Here is a 16,054-nt window from a genome sequence, read left to right on the forward strand (position 1 = left end):
TATACATTAAAGTACAATGTAAAAAATTTTAAACATAGATTTGTATATAAAATATAAGGGCCATACATATGTATATCCAGTTAGTATAAAATTTAAAAAAAATTTTATCAATATTACATTTTAATTTTACAATTACATGAAATTACATAAACTCCAAGAAAGCTCCAAAGATTACCTGATAAAAGCCATAAATAAAACCAATAAATAATTATAATTTTACAATTACATGGAATTACTTTATAATGAAATGTAGATTGGGGTTTAAAAACCTGAAGAAAAGGTGTCAGATGAATCGGTGGAATTTAGAGAAGCTTGAGGAAGAGGAGGTAAAGAAGATTTTTGAGGAGGACATCGCAAGAGGTCTGAATAAAAAAGATAAGGTAGAAAATGTAGAAGAAGAATGGGAGAATGTTAAAAAGGAAATTCTTAAATCAGCAGAAGCAAACTTAGGTGGAATAAAGAGAACCGGTAGAAAACCTTGGGTTTCAGACGATATATTGCAGCTGATGGATGAACGTAGAAAATATAAGAATGCTAGTGATGAAGAAAGTAAAAGGAACTATCGGAAATTAAGAAATGCTATAAACAGGAAGTGCAAACTGGTGAAAGAAGAGTGGATTAAAGAAAAGTGTTCAGAAGTGGAAAGAGAAATGAACATTGGTAAAATAGATGGAGCATACAGGAAAGTTAAGGAAAATTTTGGGGTACATAAATTAAAATCTAATAATGTGTTAAACAAAGATGGTACACCAATATATAATACGAAAGGTAAAGTCGATAGATGGGTGGAATATATTGAAGAGTTATACGGAGGAAATGAATTAGAAAATGGTGTTATAGAGGAAGAAGAGGAAGTTGAGGAGGATGAAATGGGAGAAACAATACTGAGATCTGAATTTAAGAGAGCATTAAAAGATTTAAATGGCAGAAAGGCTCCTGGAATAGACGGAATACCTGTAGAATTACTGCGCAGTGCAGGTGAGGAAGCGATTGATAGATTATACAAACTGGTGTGTAATATTTATGAAAATGGGGAATTCCCATCAGACTTCAAAAAAAGTGTTATAGTTATGATACCAAAGAAAGCAGGGGCAGATAAATGTGAAGAATACAGAACAATTAGTTTAACTAGTCATGCATCAAAAATCTTAACTAGAATTTTATACAGAAGAATTGAGAGGAGAGTGGAAGAAGTGTTAGGAGAAGACCAATTTGGTTTCAGGAAAAGTATAGGGACAAGGGAAGCAATTTTAGGCCTCAGATTAATAGTAGAAGGAAGATTAAAGAAAAACAAACCAACATACTTGGCGTTTATAGACCTAGAAAAGGCTTTCGATAACGTAGACTGGAATAAAATCTTCAGGATTTAAAAAAAATTAGGGTTCAAATACAGAGATAGAAGAACAATTGCTAACATGTACAGGAACCAAACAGCAACAATAACAATTGAAGAACATAAGAAAGAAGCCCTAATAAGAAAGGGAGTCCGACAAGGATGTTCCCTATCTCCGTTACTTTTTAATCTTTACATGGAACTAGCAGTTAATGATGTTAAAGAACGATTTAGATTCGGAGTAACAGTACAAGGTGAAAAGATAAAGATGCTACGATTTGCTGATGATATAGTAATTCTAGCCGAGAGTAAAAAGGATTTAGAAGAAACAATGAACGGCATAGATGAAGTCCTACGCAAGAACTATCGCATAAAAATAAACAAGAACAAAATAAAAGTAATGAAATGTAGTAGAAATAACAAAGATGGACCGCTGAATGTGAAAATAGGAGGAGAAAAGATTATGGAGGTAGAAGAATTTTGTTATTTGGGAAGTAAAATTACTAAAGATGGACGAAGCAGGAGCGATATAAAATGCCGAATAGCACAAGCTAAACGAGCCTTCAGTAAGAAATATAATTTGTTTACATCAAAAATTAATTTAAATGTCAGGAAAAGATTTTTGAAAGTGTATGTTTGGAGTGTCGCTTTATATGGAAGTGAAACTTGGACAATCGGAGTATCTGAGAAGAAAAGATTAGAAGCTTTTGAAATGTGGTGCTATAGGAGAATGTTAAAAATCAGATGGGTGGATAAAGTGACAAATGAAGAGGTATTGCGGCAAATAGATGAAGAAAGAAGCATTTGGAAAAATATAGTTAAAAGAAGAGACAGACTTATAGGCCACATATTAAGGCATCCTGGAATAGTCGCTTTAATATTGGAAGGACAGGTAGAAGGAAAAAATTGTGTAGGCAGGCCACGTTTGGAGTATGTAAAACAAATTGTTGGGGATGTAGGATGTAGAGGGTATACTGAAATGAAACGACTAGCACTAGATAGGGAATCTTGGAGAGCTGCATCAAACCAGTCAAATGACTGAAGACAAAAAAAAAAAAAAAAAGGAATTACTTAAACTCCAAGAAAGCGTCAAAGATTACCTGATAAAACCCATAAATAATTATAAATAAAAATGTACCAGTCATGTAGTTAACGAATAAAAAAGAAAATCGGTTACATCAGGTTGATAAGTTATATATTTAAGATTTACATTTCATTTTAGTTTATATATACTGTGATGGGATGCTAAGGATCAATATTTTGTAGTAGTTGGCCACTAGTCTACATAGAAAAACTTATACTTATGGTTTCTGTTTCCTTTTTGAAATTTTAATCTAAGTTTTTTTTACAGTTGTTCATATAAATAGAAAACTGATTTTATAATTATTTGGTTGCAGCTTGCATTAAGAGCTGGTAATGAAAAGGATGAAGATCAAGCCGATACAGTTGGTTGTTGTTCTCTACGGGTTGAACATATCACATTATATCCAGAAAAAGATGGTAAGAGTTTGAAGTATGGTTTTTTGTTTTTTGGGAATTTTTAATATATATGTTTTTCTGTTGGTTTTATTTCTGTACTACTTGGGATTGATTTTTTGTTATTTTATTTGTTTGTGGGTTCACAGTTATTCTTTTTAAATCACTAATAAAGTGTGCAATTAATTGCACTGTTCTTTTAAGTGTAAGTTTATTATTTTCTTTTGCACTTGTTAAGGCTTTTTCTTTAAAGACTTCATCTAATAAATATAGTTTTTTGAAGCTTTTTTTTTCTTCAGTCATTTGACTGGTTTGATACAGCTCTCTAAGATTCCCTATCTAGTGTCAGTTGTTTCATTTCAGTATACCCTTACATCTTACATCCATAGCAATTTGTTTTACATATTCAAATTGTTGCCTGCCTGCACAGTTTTTCCCTTCTATCTGTCCCTCCAATATTAAATTGACTATTCCAGGATGCTTTAATATGTGGCTTATGAGTCTCTTCTTTTAACTATATTTTTCCAAATGCTTCTTTCTTCATCAGTTTTCCGCGACACCTCTTCATTTGTCACTTGATCCACCCATCTGATTTTTAACATTCTCCTATAACACCACATTTCAAAAGCTTCTAATCTTTTCTTCTCAGGTATTTGAAGCTTTAGATTTCCATTCATGTATTATAATTTAAAAAATTAAAATTTATGAAAATTCATTTTTTGAGTTGAAATAGATTATTCAGATTAAATAACTGATTACTTTTAAATATTTAGCCTAATCATATTTAGAAATTGAAAATAATTCTTTATGAAACGTTTGTTGCGTTATGAGGAGATATTATTGTATAAACAATGAAAACTGTGGCTATGAAATTACTTTCACAGTAAGTGTGTCAGAAGGGCAGATTTATGGTTTTAGTTAATAAAGAAAGGATGATGTTGCATTCCTATAATGATTTTTGAAATTGATATTCCTTTTGGTGAGTTTTCTGGTCTGGGTGGATCTCTGGTGTTTTTTTATATATATATTTAACGTTGTGTTATTATCCTGAGTTCAAAATAATTAAAACTTCAAAACACTTTTTATACCAAATCATGTTCTGGATTATTGCAAAATTAAAAGTACTATAGATATTTTTTTCGTTAAAGTAATTGCATTTTTACTGACTTCTTGAAGAAATGTATAGTATTACTCTGTCACATGTTGGGAGTGGGGGATGAGAATGAATTTTCTTTATGTTTTGTGGTATGAGGAGTAAAACATACCATTCACTTAAATTGGAATTTCTTTGTATATATACAGTGTTCAACTTAAAAAGGGCGCCATTATGTAGTTATGTGTGTAAATAATCATTTATTGGTGAACACTTAACATAATAATTTTCAGAAAGTGTTGAAAAAAGTGTTCCTGGCTACTTTTGTTAGCTATACCCTGTCTAATTCCTGGATGGCATTGGTAATATTTCTCTTCAAATTCCTGCTGGATGTGTGCTCCTGTAAACAATTTCTTTTAAGCAACCCCACAGAAAGAAGTCTGGACTAGTCAGATCAGGGGATCTTGGTAGCCACAATCCTTTAGAAATTATTTTTCTGTTAAAAAATCCTTCAGTATTTTATAGTAGAGCAGTAAACAGTGCTCTATGGCAAGTGGTACTGTTCTGTTGCAACCAGCAATCGTGCTTATCCTCTTGAAGTAAGGCTATGAAATTTTGAATAATTTCTTAGTAGATGGTAGCATCCACAGTTCAAAAAAAAAAATGGTTTTATTATTCATAGTCTTGAAAGCACATACTATTCGCCTATTTTTTGCAGGTGTATGAGAAATTTAAAGAAAATGTGTGTATTTACAGAACCCCATGTTTGGTAGTTCTGACTATTAATGTACTTGCCAAGGTGAAATCACCCTTCATCTATGAAAAACACTTGGTTAAAATGCCAATGTTGCCTCTAATGAAGTTCTTGAATTATTGACTGTAGTGTACTTGCATTTTAACAAATAACAACATGTGATTGTGCAACCTTGTTCAAAAGCTAGTGCTTGACATAGACTGGTAATACTCAAATATGCAAGCAATAAATGATCCCCATTCCAGCTCTAGTCGTACCAACAGCTTCCACATTATTTTACTCATCTCACATTAATATGCTTTTTAATAAAAATATCCGTGTATAAACTACTGAGTGTGGGGTTTATTTTATGATGAACCTCTTGTGTGTGTACGCATGCATGCACACATGTGTGCATATGTATAAAACTTTATAGCTTGGATCTTCTGTTGACTATCACCATTGAAGTAAATAATGCACTTAAAGTAATATTTTTATGTAAACTATAGCTTCATCTAAGTATAAATAAAATACACTATATTATAAGCATATACAGTTTTTATTGAATGTACATTTTACCAAAGTTTTTCTAAAATATTTTTTACTACTTTTTCCTTTCCTGTCTAGATAGCGAAGTGAATGTATTGTGATACATTCCAATTCGGGCATGTCCGGTTTTCACTGGGTCTTGACATTTTGACGTGTAAGGAACCCAAAAAACTGGACGTTAATGCTCATATGTGCAAGTGTTTGGTGTTGCCTCTAAAACACCCATATCTAGAACTTCTGGACCGATTTTGACCAAACTTGGTCAGATTACTTTTATATATGGGGCATTGATGTCATGAAATTTTTAAGTCGGGGGTGAGGCTGTAGAGCAAGATCACCTCATTAGCTTGAGATTTTGCTAAATTAAGGTCATAAGTTTATTTAATTAAGGCCACATTTGTTAACAATTAAATGATAATATTTGCAAAAGAAATATTTCTGTAAAATCGCACCCCTACCCCAAAAAATGCTGTCATCATAGTCGTCTGCTATGTTGTAATGTCACCGGTGAGTGGTAGAATTAAATAAATTAATAATATTTAAAGTGTAAAAAAGTAACTCGGTCTGGCTGTGTCTCGATCCCGATTGCCTGTGAATTCGTACCTGGTGTGTTAAGCCTCATGGCTAAACTAGTCTGCCAACCATTGTCATTGCTAGTACCACCACACTCACATGAATTAAAGACAACATGCGCGTATGCCTTAGTTAGAATCATTGAATTAAATAAAGAAATATTATATTTAAATAAAATTATAAATATTTTAAAAACAACTTTGTTGTCAGCTTTTTATTTTAAATATTAAGCTAATTATTTTGCTTTTTTTGTCTGTATTATTGTTGTTATAATTTAAAAAATAGTATTTATACATTTTAAAGTAGCTGAATATTTGATGTATACTTAAATGGGATTGTAATTCTCATGAACGCATTAGTTTATGTCCATGACTTAATAATGCATTATAGTAGAATAAAAAAATGACTGAAAATATATCTAGAAAACCTTTTTCTTTGATTTATCTCCAGTTCCTGTGAACCGATTTCCATGAAATTCTATAGGATTCTTATTGCCAATAGGTTTACACCATTCCACCAAGTTCCGTCAAATTCTGTTAAGATATGTATCTGGTAGAGCAGATGAAAAAATTCTATTTTATCGTGCACAGTAGTGACTTCCAAATATTTTGGAAATCCGCAAAAAATCTGAGTCTGTAAACTTTGGCAAATTTGACTTAGTTTTAATACTATATAAAATATTTAAAAAATAAAATTGTCGGAAAATTTCTTGCTGGTCGATCCTTCCAGAAATTATTGTGTAATGGCCGCATAGATACTGATTTTATATCTATATTCTTACATACGCAAAAGTTAGGGGTCTGACACATCAGGGGAATAGATTGTTTACATAACAGTTTGATTAATTTATATTGAAATCTTTCATCTTTTGGTATGTGATGCTGACATGGAAGTAGCACATTGATAATCTTCACAGCCTGTACTGTTAATATTATACATTATTTAATTTTAATTGATTAAAGTTCAGGTATAATACTCATTTAATGCGTGATAATAGAAATTTACTTAGTGATAAATATGTAATGAAAACATAATCTGTTAACATTACTTTTAGGAAAAGATGTTATAATTATTTATTGTCTAACTTTTTAAAATGCTGAAAATTTTCTTCCGTAGGAACTGTCAAAGCTACCGTATTTATTCGAGTACCCCCACACTTTTTTTCTTGGAATTGGAGAGAAAAAATAAGGGTGCAGGGCTTACTTGAAACATAGCCTTTAGCCAGGATAATTTATGTAAAGTAAACGTTTTCTTAGAAGTACCTAAATTCAATCACATAAATATAGTTACATTAGGCTTTCGTTCATCAATACTGAGAGCCGCTTATACAGAATACATCCTTAATTATTAACATCCTGTTCATATTTTCGATAGGAACGAAGTTACTGTATTGTTATAAAACTGATTCATTCTGAATAGGCTGCATCTAGTTCTAATGACACTACAATACAGTATCCCATCATCGTCTCGTCTATTCGCCATAGTCATTATACTGTTTGTATATGTCGATAGTTATGTGCATTTTATATGTTTAGTTAATCTTGTAAAGTTTAATACAGTGATTTATTTTAATTATGGCATTAAAATGAGTACAAAAGGACAGCGGCAACGATCTTTTACAGTAAATGAAAAACTGCGTGTTATAGAAGAGGCTGAAAAATTTGGAAATCGGGTGACAGGAAGAAAATTTGACATAGATGAAAGCTGCATTCAAGACTGGCGTAAATAGAAACAACTTCTGATGAAAAGTACTGGTAATAAAAGGGCTTTTCGTGGCTTAAAACCAAAATACACAGACATAGAAAAAAAATGGTATTACTCTGTTATGGTAAAATGGAATTGCGGTTATGCTGTTACGACAGAAATGTGTCAATCATATGCTCATGAAATCACTAAATCAATGAATAAAATTGATTTTAAAGCAAGCCGTGGATGGATAACACGATTTTTTGCACGAAATGATTTGTCAATAAGACTGAAGACAACCATTTTTCAACGACTTCCAGATGCTTATGAACAAAAAATATTACATTTTCACAAATACGTAATAAATCTTAGAAAATATAAAGACTATTTGCCTTCTCAAATAGGAAACTCTGATCAAACCCTTGTATATTTTGAAATGCCATTTGACAAAACCGTGAACAAAAAAGGTGAAAAAAGTGTTACAATTCGCACTGATGGTAATGAAAGGTGTAGTGTTATGCTTTGCATTACTTATGGATCAAAATTACCTCCGTACATTGTTTTTAAAAGAAAAACTTTTCCTACTGTAAAGGTAAATGGAGTTATTATCAGAGCACAGGAATCAGGTTGGATGGGCGAAACCTTAATTTTAGATTGGATCAGGTGTGTATGGCAAAAGCTAACAGGAGACCAGGGCATATGACTGATAAAGTGAAAGACATTTTAAAAAAGGGTATGACAGATCAAGTAATAAGTCCAGGCGGATTGATATCTCTATTGCAACCACTAGATGTCTGCATTAATAAACCATTCAAATCTGCAGTAAAACAACTGTACAGTAAATGGATGGCTGATGAAAATTTCTTTCTCACGCCTCCAGGAAGAATCAAACGCCCAGATTTGTGTTTGGATAAAAGATGCTTGGAAAGGTATTTCCACGGAATTAGTAAGGAAAAGTTTAGAAAAATGCGGAATATCTAATGAACTTGATGATAGTGAAGACGATCACCTTTGGCAGAGCAACGTGAAGTTTACCGGTAACTCTTCTACAGACATTGACAGTGACAGTGATTAATTAAAAATAAAATCCCATATTAAAAAGTGTATTGAAATGATCCTTTTCAACATGATACTTTCTTTTCATTTTACTGGCCTACTGATTCTGAACTAAACTAGTACTTATAGTAATTAATTATTAATGCAATATTAATATTGTAATTTAAATGAACGAATTAACTGCTTTACTTTCTGAATATTTTCGTATTTACTTATTATCATATCTCTTGCATTTTAAAATACTGGTATATACTTAATTTTTTTTTTAGATTTTCGGTCTGGAAAATCGCTGTGCAGGGCTTATTTGGGGGCAAGGGGTACTCGAATAAATATGGTAATTAAGATAATTTTTTCAGTGTAGTTATCATTTTATATATTGGTAGGTAAAAAGTTAAAGAACATAATATTGTAATATTGCATTTTTTATAATTAGTTATTATTATCAACCGTCTAGTATTTCTAAGAGCATGTTTGTAAATACAATTGAATTTTTACATTTGAATTTTTTTTTACAGGATATACTATAAGAGTATAATATTTTACATGGTCAATACCACTTTGGGTAACTCCATATAAATAACTAACATACTATAAATAGTTTACTTATTAAAACACTGAATTTGTTTATTATTAATAAAAGTTAAAGATCAAGTTCAGTAGAAAAATGTTGATAGTTTTCTCATTGGTATTAGTTTCAATATTCTACTGTAAGGTTTTATTTACTGCTCTCTGTATAGTAATGAAAGGCCACGCTATTAGGTTTCACTGTAAACTGAAAGCTGTGTGTGTTTTTAACTGATCAAATTGCAGGATAGAGAATAGATAGATAATTACAATAGACATTTATCTCTTATTTATTTGGTCTATTTGTGGAATTAGTCAGCGTTAATATCAGTTTAATAGCTGTTAATAATTTCTTAGATTGCATTTGACTGTTCGTTACAACTGAACAATTTTAATGTGATATAATTTAGAACAAGTATTATGTTTTTATCATTAAAAAACAATTATCTTATAAGTTTATTTAAAGATTACGGTGATATAAGCAGTATATTTAAGAAAGAAGAAACCAAAGTCAGTTGTTTTAAATGTTACATTTTTTTAATAAGAAGAGATGATTTTAACCTTGAAGTAAAAACTGAAAAAATTTAAAATAATTTTTTTATTGCAGGAAGGGAATTTGTGGTTGTTTTTGATTTCCTTGGTAAGGATTCAATCCGTTATTATAATGAAGTTCCTGTGGAGAAACGAGTTTTTAAGAACCTGAAGTTGTTTAAAGAAAATAAAAAGGATGGCGATGACCTTTTCGACCGGCTTAATGTAAGTAAAACTAAAATTTGTATAAAAAGGCCATTTGTTGTATTGAATTTGTCAAGTGATATATTTAATTTTAAATTGTATGGTTTCATTTAGACTGCATCTAAAAAGAAATGTCTCAAGATGTGTTATTGGCTTTTCTGTGTTATAATAGAGCTTAACCTTGCCAGCCATAGATAGCATTCTTTTGTTTTGTTATGAATGTATATTACTTTTTATAGTGACAAGTATTGTATGTAGCTCGAAAATATGTTTACATGTAGAACTACTTTTACAATATTAATGGACTAGACATATGCAATATATGGACTACATATATATTAATTTCTACAGTGAAACCTGGTACCCTATTTAAAAAAGTATGCGTTAGAAAAGCATCATAATTAAAATTAGATAAAAAAATTTTTCAGTAAAAAAAAATATTCTTAATTACTTAATTAACCAAAGTTGACAAAGTGCAGTTTAGAAACAATTCTTTTATACCAAATAAAAAATAAATTTCCAAAAAAATTTAAAAAAATTTCTTGTTTTAGATTAACATTTTAATCTCTAGCACTGTGTAAATGCTATTTCTCTTTTTACTGATTTTGTACAATATGATTTTTGTTTCAGTTTAGTTGTAATGCTTTTTTTATTCCATTATGTGATTTTTGGATTGAAGGACCATTGTTGTTTCATTTTCATTTTAATCTTTGCAATTATTAGGCCTTTCCCATGCTTTCTTGAACATCATTTAGTATTGAACATCATCACCGATTTAGTATTGTTGATACTGGAACACACAAGTTGTTGACAAATTTCCAAGTGTATTTTTCAGTTGATTAAAATTATTTATGTTTAGTAATGTGCTGGAAATCTGATCGTTTCTTCATTTTCCATTTCCCATTTTTTTCTTAGTGGGCAAAATTTTTAAGAATTTTTTCTAGTAGTTTTCAGTTGCATTATTTTAAACATTCTCCTATGAGATTCCACAAAATAACTATAATAAAAAAAAGTATTAAGAAGAAATAACTTGTGAAAAATTTTGGGAGACATAATTTACTTGAAATACACTTATTTATCTAAACCTGCACTATAACAGAGTGCAATATAACCATGAAATACTGTAATCAAATTATTTTTTATAGGCTTGAGTGATAGGAGGTTCTCAGTTTGACCAGTATAATTTTTTTCCATAACTTATTTTGATGATTCTTTTATTTATCAAAAATACCATTTTCAGGTTATTAAATTTGAACATTTTGAAATTCGTATGAAGTTAAGAGTTAAAAAGAATTTGTTTTTAATTTGATGCTGTACTTAAAGGTAGAAAATTATAATCTACTTGCCAAAAATGTTTGTGATGTATATTTTCAAAGGTGTTACCTCATAAACATTTTATGTAAAATTGCATATATTTTGTTTTCTCCTCTTTACACTTATAATCCTTAGAAACTAAGCGATTTATGTAACTAATTTTTTGTAAATATTTGTGGGTACATTTAGTTTTTTCTTTTTTTTTGATATTACAGCTCAGCTTCTAGCTTGTGTGAAGTAACTTATTTCTAATTAACAATATTGTAATCTAATATAACAATCTAATTTAGCTTTCTAATTAACATTTTAATAACTAATTCCTTGCTAGTGTTGTCTTTTTCAATGTCTTATGTAAAATATATTTCAATTGAAAAATTTATTTACGGGAAGGAAAACCTTCCCGTAAATAAATTTTATGATTTTAAGCTAAACACATTTTATATATAAGTTATAGATCAGTCATATTTACATTCTTTTATTTACGTAGTTATGAAATGCTTATTGCATTGTAATATTGTAGATAATTATTAATTCATTTAAATTTATTTTACTTGTTTGTTTTCTTTATTTTACTTATTCATTAATTTATTTTACTTTTAAATTTATTTATTTATTTTTGCAGACTATGGTATTGAATAAACACTTAAATGAATTGATGGATGGTTTATCAGCCAAGGTTTTTCGAACATATAATGCTTCATGGACTTTACAAAATCAATTACAGGAACTTACCGATCCTAATACATCTGTCGCCGAAAAGGTATACATTTTTAATTTTTAATAAAAAAATTTTGGAAGTGAAAAAATATTTGTGTGAAATGTCAAATGTGAATTTATTATTTTATTTTGATAATTGCTGACACTCCTTAATGTTTACTTTGTTAATTTTAAATTATTCATTATTTAGTTCAATGATTTTTCTTGCTTCTTGTATTAATTCGCCACAGAAGCTTTTTGATGATGCTTGTATGTGATAATATGGAAATGGAATTTTGTATCATCAAAAATGCTATGCCTGACCAGGATTCGAACCTGGAACCCCCAGATGACAGGGTGAGACGCTACACTCTGTCATGGAGATTGGTAATTACGAATTGTTATTATTAATTCTCCAATTATATAATTTTTTTTTTATACAAGATTCTTTAAGAATACAGTTGTATTAAGGAATGAAAAATAAATATAATGTAGTATTATTTAATTTTATTAAGTGTAATGTATATTGCATAATTATAATTTGATGTAATTTTTCATTAGTAAACATCTCTATATATTAAAAACTTCTGCTTGTACATTAAGTTAGTTTACATTTTCTGCAATATATTAAAATATTTAAAATAAATCTCATGATAAGGTTATCAATACAGAAGTTTCTGACAGCTAAAGTAAAGATTCTGGGCTGATTTCTAACATTGTAGGAAAGTGTGATTGTTAATTACGGTACATTTTATCAAAATGAAGGAATTCAAAATGTATATGTTTAAGTTAACAGTAGTCAGTTTTGTTAGCCATCTGTAAGGTTTTAACCTCCTGCTTCTAGATAGTTTAGGCACATTGTGATTGATAGTCCTGAAAAAATATTTCTTTTTTTATGTTGTCATATGTTATTAGCTTACAACAACATTAACTTATAGATCAAAATTATGGTACTAAGTAGTTTTTAATGATAAATGTTTAAAGGATGTGGGTATGGGTTAGCATAAGTTATAGTTAAAGGCAGAACCTTGAAGTGTCAAGGACTTGTACAGAGCAATTGATATGAAGATGCTACAGCTACATATTAGATTCTTAGATGTTTGAAAAATAATCATGAACCAAACTTAGTATAATTTTATAAATGATAGTTTCTAACCTATGCACAGTATGATTCACTTTTTTGATTTCATTAGTGCACAGACATGAGAAGTTACTCATAAGAAGTTAAAAATGTCATTGGATCAGAATATGACACAATTGCTGTTTAATTATAGGGAAAATGAAGTTAAAAAAATTATATCAACGAAAGAAGGGAAAATAGAATATTAACAATTTCTGTAAAGATAAAAAATGGAGCATAAGTAAGGAGTTTGAGATAAAAATTCAGAGCAGATATCTGGCATGAGAAGTTGAGGTTTAAGAAGAAGATTCATAAACAGTTTCAGAAGCTACAAATGACATTTATATAGGACCAAAAAAAAAAAAACAAAAAAAAATAGTTATGGTTTTGATAGTGAGCGAAGGGAAGCTATTAAAAACAGAAAAGTAAGAAAAACGTTTGATTAGAAAGCCATCTTATGAAGAAGAAGAAGTCATAAGAATTGCTGCTGAAACAAAGAAAAGTTATAACATAAATTACTCTTTGAGCAAAGCAGAAGACGACCAAATGACAAATGACAATTTATAGTACATTTAATGAGTTTTATAGAATAGTCTCAGATTTTTTTTGAAGAATTCCATGTATATTTGGCGTTGAGATGAAAGGTGAGAAATTTGTATATAATGAACAATCTATGATGGAAAGTATCACCTCAGAACAAATCTATGCATCTTTGGACAAATATTAGCTAAGTTTTACTTAGTTCTGCAGGGATGCTGAAGAAAAATCTTTCAGAAAGGTTTTATAGCACACGCAATTTCTTTTTGCTGCTTTCACTTATTTTTTTTGTGTAATTATCTTTTTATAAATTTCAAAAAAATGAATACAGTGGCTTATACTTATAATGAATTTCAACATTTTCATTCTTTTTTGTTGACTATTCTGTTGTTTAATGTTTTATTTAGAATGTTGGGTTCTTTTTATATAAACATTTGGATATGCTTTTCGTAAATGTATTTTAATGTACACAAGAAAGATGAGATAATTATATGTAATTGTTATTTAAGGGTTTGGATGGGTAAATGTAAATAGTTTACTATTAAGAAAAGCAAAGCATTAGGAAAAATTTGGTGTAACCATATTATAATAAACTCTGGGAGAAGAAGATCTCAATAGATTAAAAGATAACTCTGATGATTCCTAAACACTACTTTCAGGATGGTATAAGAAATTCTTTAAAATTGCTTTTACTTCTTTACCAGGGATATTCATTATGCAGCCAACAGGAAACTTTTTTACAACCCTCAGTATAGTCTCAAAACAAAAAAATGAACAATTAAGAAACATACTGTGAGTGCGAGCAGACAACTAGGCTATCAGTAGTGATGGCTTGTGTGACCAGGTTGGATTGGCGTTGGTTTGGTCCTTAGTGGACTCCCATGCATGATTCAGCCTGTTGTGTGCTGCACAGAACAGTAACCATCAACCAGTCAGTAATGCGTATTATTAATTGCGATCAGTTCATTGTGAAGTGCATTTTTTACAGTTATTTTTAAATTAATTATTATACCTGTATACCATGGTTCTTTTATCTATATTTTAAAAGCTCTTTATAATTGGAACTGAGGCATGGTAGGAGTTTTTTGAAAGACAAATGTAGAAAATTGTAGCTTTCAAGATGAGGGAGAACATTATTTTTTATCACAAAAGATAAAAAAAGAAGGATGTGCTTTATACTTAATATATCGTGAAATGGTTATGGGAAATAAACATAATTTGCATAGACATCATTTGAAAGTCCATTCAGAATTTGAAGAGAAATATCCCAAAAAATCTAAATTCAGAAAGGAAAACTTTAAAAAAGTCTGTTTCTTGTGAACAGAATACACTTTTTACAGCAATGAACAAAGATAAGCTTACCACTAAAGCAAAGCACCTTATCTTGTAACTGAAATTCTAGCACAAAAAATAAAGCCATGTTTTGGTGCAGAAGTTGTAAAAGAATGTATTGTCACAGTATTACATGCAAGGCATAATTTCAAATTTTCCAGATAGTAAACAAATAATTGATAAAGTTGCAAAACTTCTACTATCTCATCTGTTTGTAAGAAACAATCAAAAGTACAGCTGCAAATATTTTCCTCAGTCTTATTTATTAGTTACAGCAAAATAAGTAAAAATAAGTGTTTATTAGTCTTGCAATTGATTCATCAACAGATGTAACATCTATTTCACAGCTGCTCCTATTTGTGAGGTCTTTAACAAGAAATGATACTATTAAAGAAGAATTTTTATTCATGGTTCCCATGACTGGACAAATATGCGATGTTGATTATATTGAGGCAATTGTTGTGTTTTTTAGTGATCACAGCATTGATTTAAAGAAGCTTTTTTTTTGTGTGTAGAGATGGTTACCCATCAATGACTGGACAACTTGTAGGCTTTGTGAATTTGTTGAAAAACTATATAAAAATGATAACTTACTAAGTTTTCACTGCATTATTATTCACAAAGACAATTGCAATTAAATATGGAAATAATTTCAAATTAGTGATGAAAACAGTTGTCAGAATTGTAAATGTTATTAGATAGAATGAACTAAATCACATAATTTAAGGGATAAGGGTTTTTGAAGTGATCTATATCTAAGTATGGTGATGTGATTTACAATACAAAGGCGAGGTGGTTAAGTAAGGGAAATGTTTTAGAAAGGTTTTTTAATCTTTGACATGAAACACTATATTTCTGCCTGAAAGAAATAGAGAACTTTCTGAAGCCTATGAATTTAATTGGTGGCTAAAAGTTGCATTCCTTGCTCATATAATGGGAATTGTAAAATCTGCTTTACTAGATTGCAAGCAGACTACAAGATAAATTACCAAAATGATGAGCATCGTGTTTTCACAGAAAGAAAAATTTAATATAAATATTGAAAACAATTCTCGTAGAATGATTTCTCTAGTATCTCCTCCTTAAAACAGTTTTTGATAAAAATTCAGATGAAAAGAAAGAACCGTTTCCCTTAGTGAAGCCGTCGTCAGATTTTAAGGAAGAAATGTCTGCCGGATTAGTGATTTCAAAAGTATCATGACTCATTTTGATTGGTAAAAATCCATGGGCAATAATAGCATAGCAAACGTTGCTGAA

The 16,054-nt window shown here is 29.8% G+C and overlaps 1 protein-coding gene across 3 annotated transcripts in view; it reads left to right on the forward strand.

The window, feature by feature from the left end:
• The window catches only part of Top1 (DNA topoisomerase 1), a 118,844-nt gene that overhangs the window by 88,630 nt on the left and 14,160 nt on the right, over window positions 1–16,054 (forward strand). For all 3 annotated transcript variants that reach the window (XM_075356620.1, XM_075356621.1, XM_075356622.1), the window contains 3 exons: window positions 2,731–2,833; window positions 9,671–9,819; window positions 11,735–11,872. In XM_075356620.1, coding sequence (XP_075212735.1) covers window positions 2,731–2,833; window positions 9,671–9,819; window positions 11,735–11,872 — 390 coding nt within the window. The remainder of the gene's footprint in view (window positions 1–2,730; window positions 2,834–9,670; window positions 9,820–11,734; window positions 11,873–16,054) is intronic.

The sequence above is a fragment of the Lycorma delicatula genome, chromosome 2, assembly GCF_047948215.1.
Source record: "Lycorma delicatula isolate Av1 chromosome 2, ASM4794821v1, whole genome shotgun sequence".
NCBI classification, from domain to species: Eukaryota; Metazoa; Arthropoda; class Insecta; order Hemiptera; family Fulgoridae; genus Lycorma; species Lycorma delicatula.